The sequence below is a fragment of the Mesocricetus auratus genome, unplaced genomic scaffold (assembly GCF_017639785.1).
Source record: "Mesocricetus auratus isolate SY011 unplaced genomic scaffold, BCM_Maur_2.0 Super-Scaffold_100019, whole genome shotgun sequence".
NCBI classification, from domain to species: domain Eukaryota; kingdom Metazoa; phylum Chordata; class Mammalia; order Rodentia; family Cricetidae; genus Mesocricetus; species Mesocricetus auratus.
The window spans coordinates 1,286,712-1,309,505 of NW_024429200.1; the positions used below are offsets into that span (position 1 = coordinate 1,286,712).

The 22,794-nt window shown below is 48.7% G+C and overlaps 1 protein-coding gene across 9 annotated transcripts in view; it reads left to right on the forward strand.

Annotated features, from left to right (window-relative positions):
* Positions 1-22,794, forward strand: part of Dennd2a (DENN domain containing 2A) — a 91,132-nt gene that overhangs the window by 31,445 nt on the left and 36,893 nt on the right. For 6 of the 9 annotated variants that reach the window (XM_040728800.1, XM_040728799.1, XM_040728793.1 and 3 more), the window contains exons 3-5: positions 1,543-2,643; positions 18,294-18,421; positions 20,556-20,677. In XM_040728800.1, the coding sequence (XP_040584734.1) occupies positions 1,658-2,643; positions 18,294-18,421; positions 20,556-20,677 (1,236 nt within the window). In that variant the 5' untranslated portion in view covers positions 1,543-1,657. Of the gene's footprint in view, positions 1-1,542; positions 2,644-18,293; positions 18,422-19,122; positions 19,142-20,555; positions 20,678-22,794 lie in introns of those variants that run through there. The other 3 variants (XM_040728794.1, XM_040728797.1, XM_040728801.1) reach the window with 2 other exon arrangements.

The window sequence follows — 22,794 nt, forward strand, 5'->3', positions numbered from 1 at the left end:
TCGTGAGCGGATGACGTAACTAAGGAGAGGTCTTTATATAAACAACTCTTAGTCTTTTTTGTTTGTTTGTTTTTGTTTTTTTGTTTTTCGAGACAGGGTTTCTCTGTGGCTTTGGAGGCTGTCCTGGAACTCACTCTGTAGACCAGGCTGGCCTCGAACTCACAGGGATCTGCCTGCCTCTGCCTCCCGAGTGCTGGGATTAAAGGCGTGCGCTACCAACGCCCGGTGCAAGAATGGTTTGTATCGCGAAACACATATACTTTCTCTCATTCTCATTCAGAGTGTTTCACGTGTTTTCTTCCTAAAGGGTTTATGGTGCTAACCTCCTAAAATCGTATTTAGAGGCATGTAGTTCCACACATATGTTCTAGACAGAGCTATCTGCAATCATAGGAAACCTTCTATCCACTGGGGAGCCATTTGCCGCGGGGGCTGGTTTCTGAGTGCTCAGCTGCAGCTGGGGCAGCTGAGGGATGGAAGCTTCCATTTCATTGGATTAAGTTCCAGTAACCCCATGTGGCTGCCGGAGACTGTATTGGACAGTACATTTTTAGGCCTCATCTAAAATCTAGATCTCTATGTGATTCACACATTCACTCAGACAACAGGTACTGACTGCCTCCTGCTCTGCCGGGATCATTCTAGAAGCTAAGGAGCAGCTGTAGACAAAACAAATTTGTCACGGAGAGCCATTCCAGTGGGGTTTGTGCTCCAGGGAGCACAAGTCATCGTGGCTTTACACCTCAATTCGGGGCAGTTTGTTAAGCCCAGGGTTAGCAAAAATTTAAGGATTTGGCCCGGCATTGGTGGCACACGCCTTTAACCCTAGCATTCCCAGGTGACCTCTGAGGTTGAGGCCAGCCTGGTCTACGGAGTGGAAGATACCTGCTGTGCAAGCCTAGGACCCTGAGAACCAGTGTAAAAAGCTGGGCATGGCAGTTTATGACCCCAGCCCTGGAGATAAAGAGAGAGGTGACTCCCAAGGGCTCACTGACCAGCCAGTCCAGCCCAGTCAGCGTTCTAGGCCAATGAGAAAACTGTCTCAAAAAACACATACATAGCCGGGTAGTGGTGGCGCACGCCTTCAATCCCAGCACTCGGGAGGCAGAGGCAGGATCTCTGGAAGTTCATGGCAAGCCTGGTCTACAGAGCGAGTGCCAGGATAGGCTCCAAAGCTACTCAGAGAAACCCTGTCTTGAGAAAAACAAAACACAAAGCACATGCTTACAAAAATAAAATAAATCTTAAAAAAAAAAAACCTCCAAAGACTGGAGAGATGGCTCATCAAGAGTATTGGTTCCTCTTACAAAGGACCTGGGTTGAGTTCCCAGTCAGTACCCCACATGGTGGGTCACGACCATCTATAATGCCAGTTCCAGGAAATCTGATGCCCTCTTCTGACCTCCTTAGGCACCAGGCACACATGGTTAACAGACATACATGCAGGCAGGCACCCATACACTTAAAAATTAAAAATGATAAAACAAATGTGGTTAGACAGTAGCGTAAGGACCCCTCACCTTGTATTTGTCTCTGGTACAGGGTCAAGGCAGAAGGTTCGAGGGCTGGGCAAGCTCCTAGAAGGTCCGTTTCTTTTCCAGAGACTAACCCAGTACTGCCCTTGGGAAGGAGTCCTCCGAGGAGCCCCCATAACCTCATGCTCGAGGCCAGAGTGGACATGCTCGGCTCCAACATGATCATCAGTGGCCCGGCTGCAGACCTCGGTGCTAACGAGGCCAGCAGGCCCTCCAAGAAGCAGCTTGGTAGTGTCCAGAACGCTGGACTACCTGCCTGCGCCCGAGCCCAGCCCCTCAGCATAAAGGACAAGATATCCAAGTGGGAAGGCAAGGAGGAGTCGCCTGCTCCTGAGCCTGCCAGGGAAGCAGATGGCCAAGAGAACTACTTGCCACCCTGCAGCGGGGCAGAGAGGAGAGGCAGCGAGGTCACCGGAACAAGGAACGGAATGAGGCTGGAAGCAGAGAGCTTGGGGAATGACAGCAGAAAGACAGGGAGACCCGTGTGTCGGGACACGGAGCGGCGGTGGCCAGGCCTGTGGCAGAACGACGGGCAGCCAGAGCCCGGCCAGCACCGAGGTCTCGAGCTGAAGCCCAGTGACCTACGCCTTCAGAGCGACCATCTCTCGGTGCTGAAACAGGTCAAGAGACTGGAGAAGGCCCTGAAGGACGGCTCTGCTGGCTTGGACCCCCAGCCGCCGGGGACCTGTTATTCCCCCCACTGCCTACCCGACAAAACAGAGGAGGACCAGCCCACCCCGGAGAGCCGTGGAAGTGGGGGTGCCTTAGCAGCTGGCCGGAGGACCCACCGTTTGGAGGGCAGCGAGCCAGGCCCCGAGGTCTCAGGGGAGTCGAAAGGCCGGGAGAGTGTGTACAGGGGCTCCAGGCGGTACCCCCCAAAGCCTTTCATCAATCCCCTCCCCAAGCCCCGCAGAACGTTCACACATGCTGGAGAGGGGGACAAGGACGGGGGCCTGGGCATCAGCTTCAGAAGGGACAAGAGAAGCCTGCCTCCCCTGCCCTCGCTGCCTCCCCCTCCCCCTCCCCCGCCGCTGCCCTCCTCGCCCCCTCCCTCCTCGGTGGATAGAAGACTGTGGACCGGGAGACAGAGAGCCAGTGCTGACCACAGGTAGGTGCTCACCAGATGACTCGCTGTCTGTCGCCTGTGTCCCGTTGGGACTGCCCCTTCTCAGCCTGGCGACGGGGTGGTCACAGTCACCCGAGGGCTCTCCTTCCGAGTCGGCCAGATGGCCATGACGTGAGGTGGATTGCTGATCCACCCGGGAATTCCGTAACTGGTGTGTTTGGCTTTTGCTTTCACCAAAGAATGTTTGCTTCTAATTAATTTCCTCTGGGGGCAGGGCACAGTGGTACAAGCCTGTAACTTCAGCTCCTGGGAGTCTGAGGCAGGAGAGTCATAAACCCAAAGCCAGCCTGTACAACAGCAAGTTCCAGGCTAGCTTGGGCGGCTTAGTGAGATCCTGTCCCACAACAGCAAAATTACCCTTCAGGTGTGGTCAGGACTTGTAGTTGTCACCAAAGGGTAAGTGAAGAAGTGTGTGAAGCTAGCCATTTCCTAGTTTACCTTTTTTTGTCTGTGTGTCTGTCTGTCTGTCTGTCTGTCAGAGTGGGTGTGGAGTTCAGAGCTGACATCCATGTCTTCCTCAATTGTTACCCACACTTTATTTTATTGAGCAGGGCTGGAGAGGTGGCTCAGCGGTTAGGAGCACTGGCTACTCTTCCAGAAGTCCTGAGTTCAATTCCCAACAACCACATGGTGGCTCACAACCATCTGTAATGAGATTCGGTGCCCTCTTCTTGCTTACATGCTTGCAGAACACTGTATATATAATAAATGAATATTTATTGAGGCAGGATATTTGTCTTCCATTGACCCAGCTTGGCTCAGGGACCCCCATGTCTGTGCTTCCAAAATGATGAGTCTACAGGTGGGCTACAGTGTCCACCTGGCTTTTCTGTGGGTTTTAGAAATCCAAACTCCCTTCCTTCCTTCCTTCCTTCCTTCCTTCCTTCCTTCCTTCTTTCCTTCCTTCCTTCCTTCCCTTTCTTTCCTTCCTTCCCTTTCTTTCCTTCCTTCCTTCCTTCCCTCCCTTTATTTCCTTCCTTCCTTTTCCTTTCCTTCTTTCTTTTTCTTTGTTCCTTTCTCCTTCCCTCCTTCCTTCTCTGTCTCTTTGGAGACAGCATCTGTGTATGTAGTCCTGGCACTCTCTCTGTACACCAGGCTGGCCTTGAACTCACAGATCCCTCTGCCTCCTAAACGCTGGGATTAAGGCCAGCACCACCACTCCCAGCTTGTTTTGTTGTTGTTGTTGTTGTTGAGAAAAGTCTTTGTAGGGGTCCCTGCAAGCTCTACAGCCAGCAGAGAAATGAACCTCAGAGACACATGTATGTAGCTGGTGCTGATTCAAACTTCTAGAGTCTGACACCAGGCCAGTTTATTTTACACGTATTTAAGTACAGCACAATTTTTAGGGAAAAAAAAGTTCCTGGTAACAGTTACTCAGTCCCATGTATACAATAAAACTCAAAGCATGACTACATCAAAACTCTCTTGCAAAGTACGTTTGCCCTCTGCCATGAAGATGGCCCAGGATACAGTGTGATCTCTGACCCACACAGCACAGAGGTCAGCAGGCTATGAAGTACAGGGACTTCTGCACTAAGGATGGGTTCTGCTGACTGAGAAACAGTGCTGAGATAAAGGTTTGGGGAGGAAGCGTCTGGGATAAACACTCCAGGGGATTTGGGTGAGGCCTGGCCCACAGAGAGCCAAGGTCACCTGGTTATTAAGAGCATCTGATCCCAGCCTTCTGGGGGGAAAACGGGTACACACATCCATTCTGTTGGACATGCCCGAGAGCCTAACGTTCCTGATTTCCCTAGTGCTTGTCTGTGAGCACAATGACTCCAAGCTGTCGATAGGTCTTACTCTGCTGTCAGTGGACTCACGCTGTAGCTCAGGCTGGCCTTGAACTTGTGGTAATCCCACCTTCTCATCCCAAGGGCTTCTGCCCCCCCACACTTGATGGTCTCACCCATCCTGTGCATGTCACTGGCAAGTGTGTGATGGGGATCTCTCAGTCTCTGATATGTGCACTCATGCCTGCTTGGATCCCCACGTGAGTGTCACTCCAGGCCACTGCCAACCGTCTCCTGTCACCGTAGCCAATGTCTTATTAAACGGCATCACCCTTTATTTAGTAACTTAACTCAAGAGCTGATCGCTCTCTCTGATTTTCTGTTTTCCATGCTCCTGACTAACCCAGCAGCAAGTCCTTCCGTCGTACTGTTGAAACTTGATCTGGAATCTGGTTATATCACCTTGGATCCACTGCCCACCTCCCAGAATATTCCTCCCTCAATAACCAGAGGCAGTTTCCAGAAATTAAGTTGTATCCTGTGTCCACTAAGTATCATTTGTCAGCTAGGGTGCTTTTGGTTCAGATAACTTAATTTTTTTCTGTTCTTTTCCAAGAGGAAAACAGTTTGCATGTTCCAAAGTGTGTGTGTGTGTGTGTGTGTGTGTGTGTGTGTGTGTGTGTGTGTGTGTGTGTGTGTGTTTTAGACAGGGTCTCTAAAGTCGTGGCTATTCTGGAGCTTACTATATAGACCAAGCTGGCCCCAAAGTCACAGAGATCCACCTGCTTCTGCATCCCCCAAGTACTGGGATTAAAGGCGTGCGCTATAGTACTCGGACATATATAATTATTCATATACAAAATTCTTGCATGTATTTTTAAAACATTCCCTCTACTACTATTATATTTCACATACCCCCAAGTACATGTTTTAAATTAGGATTTTGTGTATTTGTTTCTTCCTAAGTGACTTAATATTTTTGTTGCAATTTTTTTTTTTTTTTTTGGTTTTTTGAGACAGGGTTTCTCTGTGGCTTTGGAGGCTGTCCTGGAACTCACTCTGTAGACCAGGCTGGCCTCGAACTCACAGAGATCCGCCTGCCTCTGCCTCCAGAGTGTTTTGTTGCAATTTTAAGACTATTTTTAATTATGTATATATGTGTAGATATGTACATGTGAGTGCAGGTGTCCATGGAGGCATTAAACCCCCTGGAGCTGTAGTTACAATCTGTTGTGAGCTATCCTGCATGCTTGGTTGCTCAGTAAACTCAGGTTCTCTGCAAGAACAATCTTTCTAGCCTTTCTTTGTTTATTTTTGTTTTTTGTTTGTTTGCTTGCTTGTTTGTTTCCCCAAGACATGGTCTCTAGCTGTCCTGTAACTCTCTGTAGACCAGGCTGGCCTTGAACTCCCAGAGATCCCCCTGCCTCTGCCTCCCAAGTGCTGGGACTCAAGATGTGCGCCACCACCGCCTGGCAGTCCTCTCAGACTTCCTATGCATGTGATTATACTGTCTGCAAAGGATAATAATTTCACATACACACGCATGCACATGCACACACACAAAATAAAGTATAAGAATAATTTATTTAGACACAATAAAAGTAAACAAATGATGGTATTGATGTCCGAGAGCAATTCTCAAATGATGGCATTGATGTCGGTGGGTAAGCCTTGTTTGTTTGTTTGTTTGTTTTTGAAAGTGTAGTAAATTGCCTTATCTCCTTGTAACTATGCCAGTCCTAGCTAAGATATGCATAACCTTTTTCCCCATCTGTTTACTTTACATCCCAACCGCAGCCTTTCCCCATCATTCCCTTCCAGTCCCTCCCCCCAACTCCTCTGCCTCTGCGAGCTTTATCTAACCCTTAGCTTTGACACTTCTGGTGGTTCACTGTCAGACGGTCTTTTTTTTTTTTTTTTTTTTTTTTTTTTGGTTTTTCGAGACAGGGTTTCTCTGTATTGTTTTGGAGGCTGTCCTGGAACTAGCTCTTGTAGACCAGGCTGGCCTCGAACTCACAGAGATCCACCTGCCTCTGCCTCCTGAGTGCTGGTATTAAAGGCGTGCACCACCAACGCCCAGCCTGTCAGAAGGTCTTACCTGAGCTGTTCTTATATTATCAAGATAGCACTGTATGGCAGATACATTTTTAAAGATTTATTTATTTTTATGTGTATGAGTGTTTGCCAGTGTGTGCAGGTACACCTCACATCTGCCTGTTGCCTACAGAGGCCAGAAGATTGTGTGGGATCCCCTGGAACTGGAGTTCCGGGTGGTTGTGAGCCACCGGGTTTGTGCTGGGAACTGACCCCGGGTCCTCTGAACAAAGCAGCCAGTGCTGCCGAAGCATTTCTCCAGCCCTGTCATTCTTCATTTGTTTGTTAGTGTTTGTCTTAAGCAATTCTCTTTTTTTTAAAGATTTATTTAATGTAACTTAATTATTTATTTATTATTTAATTATTTAATTTAATTTATTTTATTTAATGTAGACTGTGTTCTGTCTGCTTGTATGCCCGCACACCAGAAGAGGGCACCAGATCTCATTACGGATGGTTGTGAGCCACCATGTGGTTGTTGGGTGGTGTGTTCACATTTATTTGCGGGGTATCTGTCTGTGTCTGCACACATGTGCACAGGCCATGTGTGGTACATTTGTGGAAATCAGAGGACAACTTGTAGGAATTGCTTCCTTCCTTCCCTCCTTCCTTCCCTCCTTCCCTCCTTCCCTCCTTCCTTCCTTTCTTCCTTCCCTCCCTCCCTCCTTCCTTCCTTCCTTCCCTCCTTCCTTCCTTCCTTCCTTCCTTCCCTCCTTCCTTCCTTCCTTCCTTCCTTCCTTCCTTCCTTCCTTCCTTCCCTCCCTCCCTCCTTCCTTCCACCATGCAGATTCTGAGGCTCAAACCCGGTTGTTAGAAGCAGCAGCAAGTACCATTACCTACCTAGGAGCCTTTTTTTCGGGGGGGGGGGGGGCAGGGTTTCCTTATGTGGAGCCCTGGACACACTAGGAATGTTAATCATGCAGGGCAGGTGCCTGTGTTTTCCACCCAGGAAGCTGAAAGTGGATACTGTTAATAACCAGGTGACCTTGGCTCTCTGTGGGCCAGGCCTCACCCAAATCCCCTGGAGTGTTTATCCCAGACACTTCCTCCCCAAACCTTTATCTCAGCACTGTTCCTCAGTCAGCAGAACCCATCCTTAGTGCAGAAGTCCCTGTACTTCATAGCCTGCTGACCTCTGTGCTGTGTGGGTCAGAGACCACACCGTATCCTGGGCCATCTTCATGGCAGAGGGCAAACGTACTTTGCAAGAGAGTTTCAATGCAGCCTTGAGCTTTATTGTGGGACTGAGATAATTGTTACCAGGAACGTTTTTCCCCCCAAATTGTGCTGTACTTAAATACGTGTAAAATAAACTGGCCTGGTGTCAGACTCTAGTCAGCACCAGCTCTGTAGTGCTGAATCAAGTTTCTTCTTAACTTACTTGGGTCAGTTTGCTGCTTGTAGGAACCTCACAATGTAGTCCTGACTCTCCCGGAACTCACGGTATAGACCAGGCTAATTTCAGACCGCCTCTGTCTTCCAAGTACTGGCCATTTGCCAGCTCCCTGAATTTGTTCTGTTGTTGTTAATTTGTTTGTCTAAATCCTTTTAATTAAAAAAAAAACATATGTATGGACTGGAGAGATGGCTCAGCAGTTAAATGCATTGGCTTCTCTTCCAAAGGACCCAGGTTAAATTCCCAGCACCCACGTGGCAGCTCACAACTGTCTACAACTCCAGTTCCAGAGGATTCTACATGCTCACACAGATATGCATACAGCCAGAACACCCGTGCACATAAAAACAAGTTTTTAAAAATTATGTGCATGGGTGTTTGCCTGCATATATGTCTGTGTTCCACATGTATGCCCAGTACCCACAGAATTCAGAAAAGATTTCAGATCCCTTGGGACTGGAGATACTTAGGGTTGTAACCTACCATGTTGGTGTTGGTAATTGAACTCGGGTCCTATGGAAGGACCAGGCAATGCTGGTTTTTGTTTGTTGTTGGTTTGCTGGTTTGCATTTTTGTTTTGTTAATTAATATTGTGTGTGTGTGTGTCTGGTGGGGGGAAGAGAGAGAGAGAGAGAGAGAGAGAGAGAGAGAGAGAGAGAGAGAGAGAGAGAGATTATGTGCCTTTGGAGGCCAGAAGAAGGTGTTGGATCCTTTGGGACTGGAGATACCTGACAAGGATGGCTGGGAATAGAACTACAAAAGCAACTGCTCTGAAAAGCTGAGCTGCCTCCCCAGACCATTGGTATATTTGTGTTCAAGGAGGAACTGGCTTCGGTGCTGGGAATTGAACTCAGGGCCTTCATGCTCTGCCACTGAGCCACACACCCTCAGCCTCCATCTCCAGTTCTAAGCCCTTTCCAATCCAGTGCCAAAGCCTGGCTGCCTTAATTACAGCCTTGTGGCTTCTCTGAGTGATAACCCTCCCTCACCCCTCCCTCACCCCTCCCTCACCCCTCCCTCACCCCTCCCTGGGGCAAGGTGGTTGCGGAAACAAATCTTTCGTCTGTGTCATGGTCTGACCAACAGATCAACCTGGTGTGTCATTATTCTCATTATCTCTTCTTGCTACAATCGGCTGTTTTCAGCCTTCTAGCATTTTTTTTAATAAAGCAGCTGAAATTACTTTGTTTCAGTCCAAAAATGGAATGTTTCTTGGATAGTTCAAATACGATCACATCAGCTGCATTGTAACAATTTTGACTTTGGTTCTCTCATTTTGTTTAAAATACTACAATGGAGGTGACTAGGGCAAGACATTCATTTTCTACACACACACACACACACACACACACACAGAAAAAAAGGAAAGAGAGAGAGAGAGAGAGAGAGAGAGAGAGAGAGAGAGAGAGAGAGAGAGAGAGAGAGAGAGAAAGCTCTTTGTTGTGGCCCTATCTCCTAGATAAAGAAAACCAACCTGCCCTGCATTTGGCAGGCGTCCTGCTCTCTGAGTCAGGAGAGCCAAGCCAAGGCTGAAGAAAGAAATGAAGGATTCTGAGGCTGAGGGTTTGGGATGACACAGCCGGTCTGGGGGCTTTACAGACTGAAGTCACTGTGTTTTCATTGGCCAATCAGCACACCCCAGCCAAGCCACACCCGGAGATGCTGACTCTTCGTTTGAGGAAAATGTCTTTTTTTTTTCTTCTTCTCTTCTCTCTGTCCTTCCCCCCACCCCCAGTTCTTTACCTGACTCCTTCCTTTTCTTCCTTTCTCTAAAATCCCAGGAAATTAACTGCAAAGACTTAGGCCCTGAGGAAATTCCAGAGATAAGCATCCTACAGTCATGTGAGGTTGGCTCTGTGTGTTTTATGGTATACATTTAATAACCCAGGCAGGAATGCCTACAGGCTGCCGTGAAACAAGTGATTTTTTTTTAAGTAAGCATCTCAAATTCCCACAGATGCATGCTTCAAATATTTTACTTTGAATTTAGATTTCTACATTTGAGTTGCATTTGGTCATGCAGCAGTTTTTAAACCTTTATAAAAACCAAATAGCTCCACCCACTATGGTTTTAACTTTTCAGCTGATGGCTTTGGCATCAGATAGAATTGTCCTTTCCCTGGGGCTTCCTCCTCAGGCCTTGCAAACCTAGGAAACCTCACACACTGTACCATTCACCACCACCAAGGGATTTGTGCTGACACTGATGCCATCACCGCTTCCCCCTCGGCATCCATTTGTCAGTTAAAGAGGCCGCCATGTCCACGTCAGCATGGGCGCCGGCCTCTGAGGCAACTCTGAGTTGCCATGTATAAGACATGACTTATTTTAAGACCTTTGAGGAGGGCTGGAGAGGTGGCTCAGAGGTTAAGAGAGCTTGCTGCCCTTCCAGAGGATCCACGTTCAGTTCCCAGCACCCACATCTGGGACTCACAAGCACCCCTAACTCCAACTCCAGGAGATTTGTCAACTCTCCTGGCCTCTGCAGGCACCTGCATACACATAAAAATACTAAAAGTAAATCTTTAAAAATAATGTGTTTGGCCTGCTTGTATGTATGTATACCATGTATGTGTCTGGTACCCATGGAGGTCAGAAAGAGGGCATCGGAGCTCTCGGAACTGGATGCGAGTGCTAGGGACCAAACACAAATCCTCTGCAAGAGCAACACAGCCCCAAATAGATCTTTTATTTATGTGTATACAGTATTCTGTCTGCACGTATGCTTGCAGGCCAGAATAGGGCGCCAGATCTCATTACAGATGGTTGTGAGCCACCATGTGGTTGCTGGGAATTGAACTCAGGACCTCTGGAAGAGCAGCCAGTGCTCTTAACTTCTGAGCTCTCTTTCCAGCCCCCTCCCCAATAGATCTTTTAAAAAGAATGTCAAGCTGTGTTTGGTGGCACATGCATATAATCCCAGCACTTGGGAGACAGAAACAGGTGACTCTGAGTTCAAGTCCAGCCTGGTCTACATAGTGTATTTGGGGACAGTCAGAGCTACGTAAAGAGACCCCTTTCAAAAGAAAAGAGCATCAGAGTGTAGTGATAGCTCTGCCTCCACCGCTGTAACACTGACCACGACTCTCGGGCAGGTCACAGGTGAAAAAGAGAGGTTTGGGGTCGGAAGTGCTTTCGGGTCCCCGAGAGCATCAGGGAGCAAGGTCTGTTTCCTGGTGCAGGAACACCACAGCAGTTACTTATTGCTTTCTGTATAAGTTATTTACTAGTAAACTCCACTTCAATTTACTGGTCTGGTGAATCCATATATCCATGCCTTTATCAGAGGAATGAATTAATTTGAGGTTCAGAGCAAAATTGCCTTGAGAAACAGTGGTTTAATAGAGACATTTCCACCACCAGTAGCTATGTTGGAAAACAAAGAGGCCTTGGTTGCTGTCCTGTATTCTAAGAGCCTTTATTATGTCCTACTTTTCTTTTTTTTTTTAATTTAAATTAGAAACATGCATGCTTCACATGTCAGTCCCAGCTCCCTCCCCCACCCCTCCTCCCTTGTCCCTCCACCAGCCCCCCCAACCCCCCCAATCCCCACATCATTCCCCAGGGAGGGTGAGGCCCTCCTTGGGGGATCTCCAAGGTCTGTCATTTCATCCAGGGCAGGACCTAGGCCCTTTCCCATGTGTCCAGGCTGAGAGAGCATCCCTCTATTTAGAATGGGCTCCCAAAGATCATTCATACACCTTGGTAAGCACTGATCTACTACCCAAGGCCCCAGAGATTTCTGAGGCCTCCTCAATGACACTACATTCATGGAGTCTGGATCAGTCCCCTGTTGGCCTCTCAGGCATCAGTCTGGGGTTCAAGAGCTCCCCCTTGTCTGGTCAGCTGTCTTTGTGGGTTTCACCATCATGGTCTTGACCCCTTTGCTCATCACTCCTCCATCTCTGTCACTGGGTTCCAGTAGTGCAGTTCAGTGTTTAGCTGTGGGTGTCTGTCTCTGCTTCCATCAGTCACTGGATGAAGGTTATAGGATGGCATATAGGGTAGTCATCAACCTTATCATCAAGGAGGGGCAACTAATGTAGTCTCTCCACTATTGCTTAGTTTGCCAGTTGGTGTTATCCTTGTAGATCTCTGGAGATCTCACCAGTGTCAGCTCTCTCCTCAAGTCTATAATGACTCGATCTATTATGGTATCTCTCATCATGCTCTCCTCTATTCTTACCTCGACTCAACCTTCCTGCTCCTCCATACCGTCTTCTCACATCCTCTTATCTCCCTCTCTTTTTCCTGGCTCCCTTTCCCCGCTCCTGATGTTCCCAATCTTCTCAGGAGATCTTGCCTCATTCCACTTCTCTGGGGTATAATGCATATATCTCTTGGGAACCTCCCTGTTTCCCAGACTCACTGGCAATGGGATTGTAGGCTGACACTCCCCTGATCTGTGTCTAAAATCCATATATGAATGAATACATACCATGTTTGTCTTTTATGACTGGGTTACCTCAGGATGGTTTCTTCTAGTGTCTTCCATTTGCCTGCAAATTTCAAGATTCCATTGTTTTTTTCCGCTGAGTAGTACTCCATTGTGTAAATGTGCCACATTTTCTCTATCCACTCTTCAGTTGTGGGACATCTAGGTTGCTTCCAGGATCTAGCTATTACATATAATGCTGCTGTGAACATAGTGGAACAGACATCCTTGTTGTATGAATGGGCATCTTTTGGGTATATGCCTAAGAGTGGAATTGCTGGATCTTGTGATAGACTGATTCCCATTTTCCTGAGGAATCTCCATACTGATTTCCAAAGTGGCTGTATGAGTCGGCACTCCCACCAGCAGTGGAGGAGTGTTCCCCTTTCTCCACATCCTCTCCAGCACAAACTGTCCTTGGAGTTTTTGATTTTAGTCATTCTGACAGGAGTAAGAGGGTATCTAAGAGTTGTTTTGATTTGCATTTCCCTGATGGCTAGGGATGTTGATCACTTTCTTAAGTGTCTCTCAGCCATTTTAGACTCCTCTATTGAGAATTCTCTATTTAGTTCTGTACCCTACTTTTTGATTGGATCCTTTGGTGTTTTGGAGACTTGCTTTTTGAGTTCTTTGTAAATTTTGGAGATCAGCCCTCTGTCAGATGTGGGGTTAGTGAATATCTTTTCCCAATCTGTGGGGTGTCTTTTGCCTTACGGAAGCTTCTCAGTTTCAGGAGGTCCCATTTATTAATTGTCGATTTCAGTGTTTGTGCTACTGGTGTTATGTTCAGGAAGCTGTCTCCTGTACCAATTTGTTCAAGGGTACCACCCACTTTCTCTTCTAAGAGGTTCAGTGTGGCTGGATTTATGTTGAGGTCTTTGATCCATTTGGACTTAAGTTTTGTGCATGGCGATAGACATGGATCTATGCACATTCTTCTACATGCCAGCATCCAGTTATGCCAGCACCATTTGTTGAAGATGCTTTCTTTATTCCATTGTATAGTTTTAGCCTCTTTGTCGAAAACCAGGTGTTCATAGGTCTGTGGATTAATCTCAGGGCTTTCGATTCGATTCCATTGGTCTACCTGTCTATTTTTGTGCCAATACCAAGCTGTTTTCAGGTATGTCCTAGTTTTCATTGTGAGGTGAGAATCACTGTGTCTTGGACACTATTCGTAGGTCTTCAGGTTTTTGCATCTAGCAATTTCAGAGTTTCTGGTCTTAAAACCTTTAATCAGATGGATTTTTTGCACGTAAGAGATGCAGATACTCATTTTTCCTTGCACTGTTTGTTGAAGATGCTGTCTTTTCTAGTTTATGGATTTGACACATTGGTGAGGATTCAGTGGTTTTATCTGTTGTCTGTATGTTTATTTCTGGGTCCTCCACTCTGTTCCATAAGTGTTTATCTTTACATGTCTGAGGTTTTGTTTGTTTTGATTTTTTTTTTTTTTTGAGACAGAGTCACACTATGCAGCCCTGGTTGCTGTGTGGACCAGGCTGGCCACAGAGATCTGTCTGACAGACTTACTCACAGAGATCTGTTTGACTCTGCCTCCAGAGCACTGGGATTAAAGGTGTGCGCCACCGTGTCTGGCTAGGAACAAGCTTTTCGTATTTTCATTCATAGCCAGGCATGGTGGCGCACACCGGTAGTCCCTGCCTCAGGAGGATTGCTGTGAGTGGAAGATGAGCCTGTTACTCTGCTTCAATTAAAAAAAAAATCAAGCAGAATGATTCAATCCATTAATTAATTGGCTGATTAATCAAATACTCACTTAGACAACAGATGCTAACTGTGACTAAATTTAGCGTTAGATGTGGGGATTATTAATGAGCAAGACTGACGGAGACCCCACCCTACAGGGCATGTAGGCTAGCAGCGGAGGATGAACTGAGGGATGGGGTCTAGCCACAGTGGGATTGGGGGGGCCCCAAGGATGGAAGGGAAGGGGAGACTGTGGGGTCTAATGGAACCAATTCTAGAGCTCCGGAGACAAGAGGAGCAGCGGGAAGAAACGTGACAGCTTTGAAGGCAGCAATCATCAGATTTGCATCTGTTAGGGTTCCCCTTGGCGGCAGAGTGGGTGTTGTGGTCACATTGTGATGTAGTTTCAGTGCCCCGCCCCCCCCGGAAGAAGTGGTCGGTTCCAAGGAGGCTGGGGAGTTAAGAGTGCCCTTCAGTTGGTGAGGTGTAGGTGGCTAGTAGAAGCTCCAGGCACAAACATCTGGTGACCTTCCAGAGGGCAGCTGGGAGAGAATGCCTCTTGAGACATGGTAATTTTGAGGGTTCTTGCCCACTGTCTTAAATTAGCATTTCATTTACAAGAATATGGAAAAGCTATTAGTAACCCTCACACAGTAGTTGGACATTGGTCATCATATTTATTTATTTAGTTAGTTATTATGCATATAGTCTTCTGCCAGCATGCCAGCGGAGGGCACCAGATCTCATTCAAGGTGATTGTGAGCCACCAAGTGGTTGCCGGGAATTGAACTCAGGACCTCTGGAAGAACAGTCAGTGCTCTTAACCACTGAGCCATCTCTCCAGCCCTTGGTCATCATTTTTATAAAAAGTTTTTTGAGGCAATTTCATGATACATTCCAGGCTGGCCTCAAACTCAAGATCCCCTGCCTCAGCCTCCTGAGTGCTGGGATTAGACTCCCATGGATAGAGGGCTAGAAAAGGAAGGGACTAAGAAAGAAAAGAAGAAGAGAGGAAATTCACTGGGGAGGGGGGCGACATGCTGGGCTTGTCACGGTTGCTTACCTAATATTCATGACACTAGTACACTAGTAATCCCAGCACTTAGGAGGTAGAGGCAAGAGAATCAGAAGTTCGAGACCATCCTCAACTGCACAGTTAATTGGACCAAGCCTGAGTTGCAAGGGAGTTCACTGCAACAGTGAGATCAGAGTCACATCTCTAAAACCAGCTGTCATGTGATCACTGGAGGTGCCTGGAAGGCAAAGAACTTAGAGGAGGTTGGATTCTTCCTATTCTTGAGCATCGTAAGGCAGCAGCTCCTTGCCTTTGGCTCACTGATTCCGGGCACAGAGTGACCCGCAGAAGGTGTTTGGCACACCTGTGGGTGGTGTGCAGCATGAGTACTGGGCATAGAGGCCTGTTTGGTTGTGATTATCGTCAGTCACCTTTGGAAAGGCCCCTTTCTCGAGTTTAAAGTTGTTTGTAGAGAATCCGCACAGTAGACCAGTCATTCATGCGAGCAAATTTCTCCTCAGAGTGTGTTGCCGCCTCCCGAGTGCTGGGATCAAAGATGGAAGCCACCATTATAGGTGTGTGCCACCACACCTGGCTAAGGATCTGAACTTTAATAAGGATAGAATGAAATTGTGTCACCGTAGTGTCACTGTTTAGCAGGGGAGCACAAAGCCTTGTGGTTGTTCAAATAGAACAATACAGGTTAGCACAGTTCCTGTAAGTACTGTACATGCCTGAGGGTCAGCCTGACCTCAGTTTTAGCCCAAGGTCAGGTTAAGATTTAGCGGATATGTTTTTCTCACTTCACCTGAACCTCAGAGCAAGAGGACAGATGTCCCTGGAAGCCAGATCTCACACACACGATGCTAACAGGTGCCAGTGATAAACCAGACCTTGCAAAAATTGCCATTTTCCTTTCCTTAGTTATGGGAACTGTTCCTGTGAGATGTGTGACTCCTCCTTGCTCCTCGGTGGATCTTACTTTGTGTTGACTCACAATGTGGCTTTTTAGGTTCCACACATTGTCACCTGGAAACCAGTACCTTAACACAGACATGGAACTGCCACTAGGAAACCCTGTGGTAGCTTACTTTACAAGTTAAGCTTTGCAGCAGAGGCAGGAGGATGGCAAGCCCAAAGGCCAGCCCCAGCTACATAGCCAGAGACCCTCTCTCAAAAAGCCAGGCACTGAGCCGAGTTCCGTGGTGCACGCCTCTAATCCCAGTACTTGGAAGTCAGAGGCGGGAGGATCTCCAGCCTGGACAGCCAGGGCTACACTTAGGAACCCTGAATTGAGCCAGGCGTTGGTGGCGCACGCCTTTAATCCCAGCACGCCGGAGGCAGAGGCAGGCGGATCTCTGTGAGTTCAAGGCCAGCCTGGTCAACAGAGCGAGTTCCAGGACAGACAGGGCTACACAGAGAAACCCTGTCTCGAAGAAAAAGAAAAGAAAGAAAGAAAAAAAAGCCAGGGACTGAGGGAGAGGTCACTTACCTAGCTGCACGAAGCTGTGGATGGTTGGCAGTGTGGCTGCTTGTTTCTTATTTCGTTTGTTTTGCTTTTCTATGACGTCTGTTTCTGTGTGTGTGTGAGTAAGCGTGTGTGTGTGAGCGTGTGTGTGTGTGTGTGTGTGTGTGTGTGTGTGTGTGTGTGAGAGAGAGAGAGAGAGAGAGAGAGAGAGAGAGAGAGAGAGAGAGATAAGGGCACTCGGGCACTTGGGTACTGTGACTCCGGAATGGGGACAGCTTGCAGGACTCCCCGTCTTCTTCCGAGGTGAGGCTCTAGCCGGCTTGGTGGCAGGCGCCATCTCATGGGCTCTGATTTTTGTTTGTTATTTATGTTTGTTGTCATTTGATGTGAGGCCTCTGTTGTTTGTTTTGAGGCGGGATCGACAGCCCCGACTGGTCTGCAACTCTTCGTAGCCTAAGCGCAGCTGGGTCCACTGACTTCTCCTGCTCCCGCCCCAGAGTTCTGGGTTATAAACATTAATCACCAAGCCCAGTTCTTTTTTTTTTTTTTTTTTTGGTTTTTCGAGACAGGGTTTCTCTGTGGCTTTGGAGGCTGTCCTGGAACTCACTCTGTAGACCAGGCTGGCCTCGAACTCACAGAGATCCGCCTGCCTCTGCCTCGGCGTGCTGGGATTAAAGGCATGCGCCACCACCGCCCGGCAATCACCATGCCCAATTCTTATTTGTTTTTTTTTTTTGTTTTGTTTTGTTTTTCTTATTTGTTTAGTATTACTATTATTGTGTTGTACTTCTGGTTTTTTGTTTTGTTTTTGTTTTTTAAGACAAGATCTTACTATGTAGCTCTGGCTGGCTTCACTATGAAGACCAGGCTGGCCTGGAACTCACATAAATCTGCCTGCTTCTACCTCTGGAATGCTGGGATTAAAGACGTGCACCACAATACCCAACTCCTAGCTTTGTCTGGTTATGTAGACCTGGCTGATCTAGAACTTGATATCATATCCTCCTGCCTTAGCTCCCAAGGGCTGGCATTGCAGACATGTACTGCCTGTGTCCTAATCAGCTTTTTAAAAGAAACTTCAGATCCTTAAATGCAGTCTTTCTTAATGCTCTTTAGACTGTCAAAAGCTTTTATGTGTCAGGCTTCAAACGCAAAGCATGCCTCATAAGTTAGCATCTTGCTCCCATAATGTAGGAAAAAAAAACCACAACAGAGTTAAGGTGTGTCTTAAAGTCTGGGTGTCCAGCAGTGGCCATTTGGATAATGGTTAATTCCATCCCAGCAAACCCCAGGACCATCCAAATTAGCTGTTGTATTGCATGCACTGTAAAGAAGCGAGCCAGACACTGGAACCCGTGCCCTGAAGTATGCAAACATCTTTGGTTGTTAGGGCTCTACTCTGCAAACCACACCTTCACCCCATCATCTGCCTTCAGAGGTCAGAGTCAGTACAGCGTACACATCACCATCCCAGAGAAAACAGCTCACACCTGTGTCCCAGCCCAGACCCCCCCACCATCTGCTGGAGCTCTGGGACTTGGTCCCTCTGTCCTGCCTGCAGGAGCCCTGGATGGAAGCAGAAGAGGCTCACAGAGTGATAGCTCCTCCTTTGGGGATGGGTTTCTGCTGCAGTGCAGGCGTTTGCCCTGGCTTACGGCTCAGCGACCCCGGCCTGAAAGCTTTGGTTTGGCCCCTTTTGCACTCTGGCCTCTCCTGTGTTCAGAACCAGCCTGAACTGATCCAAGTTCGCGTTTTGTTTCCTCCCCCGGTGCCCAACCCAGAAAGTCCTATGAGTTTGAAGACTTACAGCAGTCTTCCTGTGAGAGCAGCAGGGTGGATTGGTATGCACAGACCAAGCTGGGACTCGCACGCACTTTATCGGAGGAGAACGTCTACGAAGACATCCTAGGTAAGAGGCCAAAGCGTGCACGGAGGGCTGCGAGTGGATTCTGTCCGAGACAAAGAGTTGGAATGGAGTTTCTGCTTGGAACACACAAGCGTGCACGTGGAGACAGACAGATCTGCAGTTAATGTGTGAGAAAGCGGGGTGGGCAGGCTGGGAGAGCGGGGCATGCTGGGAGACAGAGGCAGGCTGGGAGAGCGGGGCATGCTGGGAGAGTGAGGCAGGCTGGGAGAGAGGGGCAGGCTGGGAGAGCGGGGCATGCTGGGAGAGTGGGGCAGGCTGCGAGTGGGGCAGGCTGGGAGAGTGGGGCAGGCTGGGAGAGTGAGGCAGGCTGGGAGAGCGAGGCAGGCTGGGAGAGCGAGGCAGGCTGGGAGAGTGAAGCAGGCTGGGAGAGTGGGGCAGGCTGGGAGAGTGAGGCATGCTGGGAGAGCGAGGCAGGCTGGGAGAGTGAGGCAGGCTGGGAGAGTGAGGCATGCTGGGAGAGTGAAGCAGGCTGGGAGAGTGAGGCATGCTGGGAGAGTGAAGCAGGCTGGGAAAGCGGGCCTCGGTGGGCGGAAGGAGAGAGGAACAGCTGACGATGAACCGCTGAGCCCCAGCAGAGTGATTGATTCAAGAAACAGGAAGCCTGCACCTGAGGATCCAGGGCAGAATCTTGGCTCTGCTAGTTGTTAGTTTTGTGACTTCAGCTGGCGACGTAAGGGCTCAGTGTTTGAGTTCTTTGTCTCTGTAAGTTGATGGTGGCTCTCTTGCAAGGTTGCTTAAGGACTGGTGAGACTGTGAAAGACCCTGGCTTTCAACAGAGCAGTTCTGGGGGCACTTGGAGAAGTTGGGGTTCTGGGTATGCTAACGAACGTGTTGTAGTCTCACATGAAGCCCCAAAGGATCCACACGTACCCTGGATCTTTAAGCATCACCGAGGCGCTGCTGCCCCAGAAAACCCAGAACTAGAGCTGCTTTACCCAGAACTGGCAGGAATGAAAGAGAAATACCAGGCTGATGTAGAAGGAAATAATAAAAAAGAAAGCAAAACTTGCTTGGTATGAGCCTCCTCCAGGGAAGTGTGCTGCATAGGAATCCTCTCAGTTGAAAAACAAAACAAAACAAACTGGTTTTGTATCACAGGAATAGCTTGTACAAGATGGTATAAAACTTAGACATGTTAAATTCACTCATCACACTTTAACTGTCATAAACACATTAACTTAGAATCATGAGTAAAAGCTCAATATAACCTTAAAGCCAGGAAAGAGCTGAAGAGAGTGGGCAGCCCACGTGAGGGCTGCGTAGATGCACGCAGACAGTCATCAGTACCGGAAATGGTCCTGAAAGGAGGAAGCCCGGGAGGCAGGAGGGCCTAGCAGAGCTGTTTGAACCACAGTGTCAGGCTGGGTTCCCCCCTTTGTAACAAGATAACAAAGGTGGTTTGGGGGAATCTGCAACCCAAACTGGCTTCTCCTTTCTGCTCCCAGGGTGGCTTTGTTACCAGTGGGGCTTCCCGCTGTCACCAGGCTCCCAGCTCCCTGGGATCTAAGGCTTTCCTCTGTAGAACCAGAGCCTTGGGCCTGCAAGTCCCAGCAAAAGTCCGGAGTCACTCTGGCCAGACCAGCTTATGTTCCATTTTCATTTTCGGAGCCAGAAGTGACATTCAGTAGTTGCCTTAGGCCTGGGCTGGCTGTCAGATCTCCTGAACTCACCTCAGAGGCAGACAGAGCAGCAAGCCCAGAGACTGGGAATAGCGTTTATTTGATGCAGCTACAAGTGAGGAGATGGGAAGTTGCCACCTAGTGAAAAACCAGGGTCTGCTGCCACAAGGGAGCATGAAGGAGGAGGCCAAGATGGCGGCCCTAGTGGTCCCATAAGAAAAAGTCCAGGGGCCAGAGATGGCTCAGCAGGTAAGAGCACTGGCCGCTGTTGCCAGGGACCCTGGTTCAGTTCCCAGCACTCGCTCACACGGAGGCTCACAACCATGCGCGACTCCAGTTCCAGTTTGTCACCCTCTTCCGGCCTTCTCAGGTATCAGGCACACACGGCGCATGGATAATATGTGTAGGCAAAACAGCACTCACATAAAATAATTTTTTTTAGAGAGAGAGAAAAACGAAGTGCTAACCCTCCTAACCTGTTCTGCCATTGATCGCAGATCCACCCATGAAGGAAAACCCTTATGAGGACATCGAGTTACACGGCCGCTGCCTGGGCACGAAGTGTGTCTTGGCTTTCCCGGCTTCTCCCACATCCTCCATCCCGGACACGCCCACCAAGGTACCTCAGTCCCTCCCGTGCACCTGTGTCTGCCTTACCCAGCAGCCGGGCTGGGCTCCTGCAACCAGCCCTCTCCACAGAGCTCCCTAAAGTACCCTTGGGTCCCTAGCTCAGGACACTTCCCTAAGTCGGTCACTAAAAAGCAAGGCATTCATTCAAACGGTCCTGAGCCAGGAGTAGTGGACCACACCTGCGGTCCCAACACTTGGAACCAGAGGCAGGAGGATTGGTACTCAAAGTTCAGAGCCAGTCTTATTGACGTAGTAAGTTCCAGCGTAGAGTAGCTTAAGAAAAGACAGCCATAGACAAACAGGTAAATAAGGGCATCTTTTTTTTTTTTTTTTTTTTTTTTTTGGTTTTTCGAGACAGGGTTTCTCTGTGGCTTTGGAGGCTGTCTTGGAACTAGCTCTTGTAGACCAGGCTGGCCTCAAACTCACAGAGATCCGCCTGCCTCTGCCTCCCAAGTGCTGGGATTAAAGGCGTGCGCCACCAACACCCGGCTTGTGCACACTTTTTAAAAGGTTTCTTTATTTGACAGGTGTGGTGGCACATACCTTTATTCCCAGCCCTCAGGAGGCAGAAGCGGGTGAACCTTTTGTGAATCTGAGGACTGCCTGCTCTACCTAGTAAATTCCAGGCATCCAGACCTACAATGAGACCCTATCTTAAAAAAAAAAAAGTACTTACAATGTTTTTTATGTATAAGAGGGCATCAGACCCCTGGAGCTACAGGTGGTTGTGAGCCTTGTGAGCCCTCGTGTGGGTGCTCAGAACTGAACCCACATACTCTGTGATAGCTCTTAATCCCTGAGTGACTATCTCCTAACGTAAAGAATATATGTATTTGAACACTCGTGCCTGTTTGTACATGTCCAGAATATTTCCATTGTCAGGGTTTGTCTCCAGCCGAGAAATGCACTGTATTCCTGTAGTCCCCCAGGGCAGAGTCAGCATTTGCTGGAAGGTGGGGTAGGTCTTCACAGGGCGTGCTTTCTACACCTGGTATCAGCTAGGGAGGAACTCTTCCAGCCTCAGATCTAGAAGAACCGGGGACATAAGCTATTGTGAGGGGTTAGACTTACGGGCCCGTGTGAGCTGCCTCAGCATTTGCCTGAACCAGCCAACTTTCACACGGAGAAGACTCGTCATGAGGAATGCGTGATCAGCAGCGCCTTGGGAGCGCGTATTGTGTTCTCGGTTGGAGCATGGATGCGTCTAGGATTTAGACACTTCTTTAGAAAAACTAAACAAGGGCCGACAAAGCTGGGCAAACCTTGGAGCCTGGGCCACCACAGCGGCCAAACTAGGGTAGCAGTGACGGCAGTCAAGCTTTCTGTCCGGGCGTGGTTGTCCTGGGTAGTACTGTGCCCTGGCCAGTGCCCCTGACACTGCCGGCTTTAGGGCTCATGCAGTGAAACTGGGGCTCTGCATCTGACGTTCTTTACTCCGTTCTCACGTCTGGGTGTCTGGTCTGTGTCCCTGTCCCAAGGGACAGCTGCAGACCGCCGCTTCCTCCCGTCTAGCTCATCGGCTATTCACGGAGCATCCTGCCACATCTGGGCTGCATCTGCGAAGTTAGGAGTAGCAGAGGCAACCCCTCTGTGTTGAACTCCCCTGCTAGTCTCAGAGAGCTCTAAGCCACCTTCGGGGTGTTCGTTTAATTAGCTCCTGCCCTGTCCCAGTGGAAAGGGAGGGACAACTGGACAAAGTCTCCTTAGAAAAGAGCAGATGTGCAGCCGGAGCAGATGCTGTGAGGTCTGTGTGTGTTATATAACCTTACCTACTACTGTACCCAGAATGTGGCAGCAACTCAAAAAGAAATTGTGTGAGTGTGTGTGGCGTATGCTTGTATGCTCTCCTGTGTGGGGGTGCGTGGGTGTACTACATATGTGCACTGCACACGTGCGTGGAAAGGTCTTCTTCAGCCATTCTCCACTTCAGTGAGTGGGTGAGAGTCTTCCTGTGTCTGGAGCTATGCCACTCTGGCTAGCCGGCTTGCTCAGGAAATCCCGTCACTGCCTCCTGGGCTCCAGGCTTCCGGACGGTGCCGTCACACCTGCCCAGCTGTGTGTGGGGGTGCCGGGGTCTGAACTGCAGTCCTCAAACCTGCACAGCAA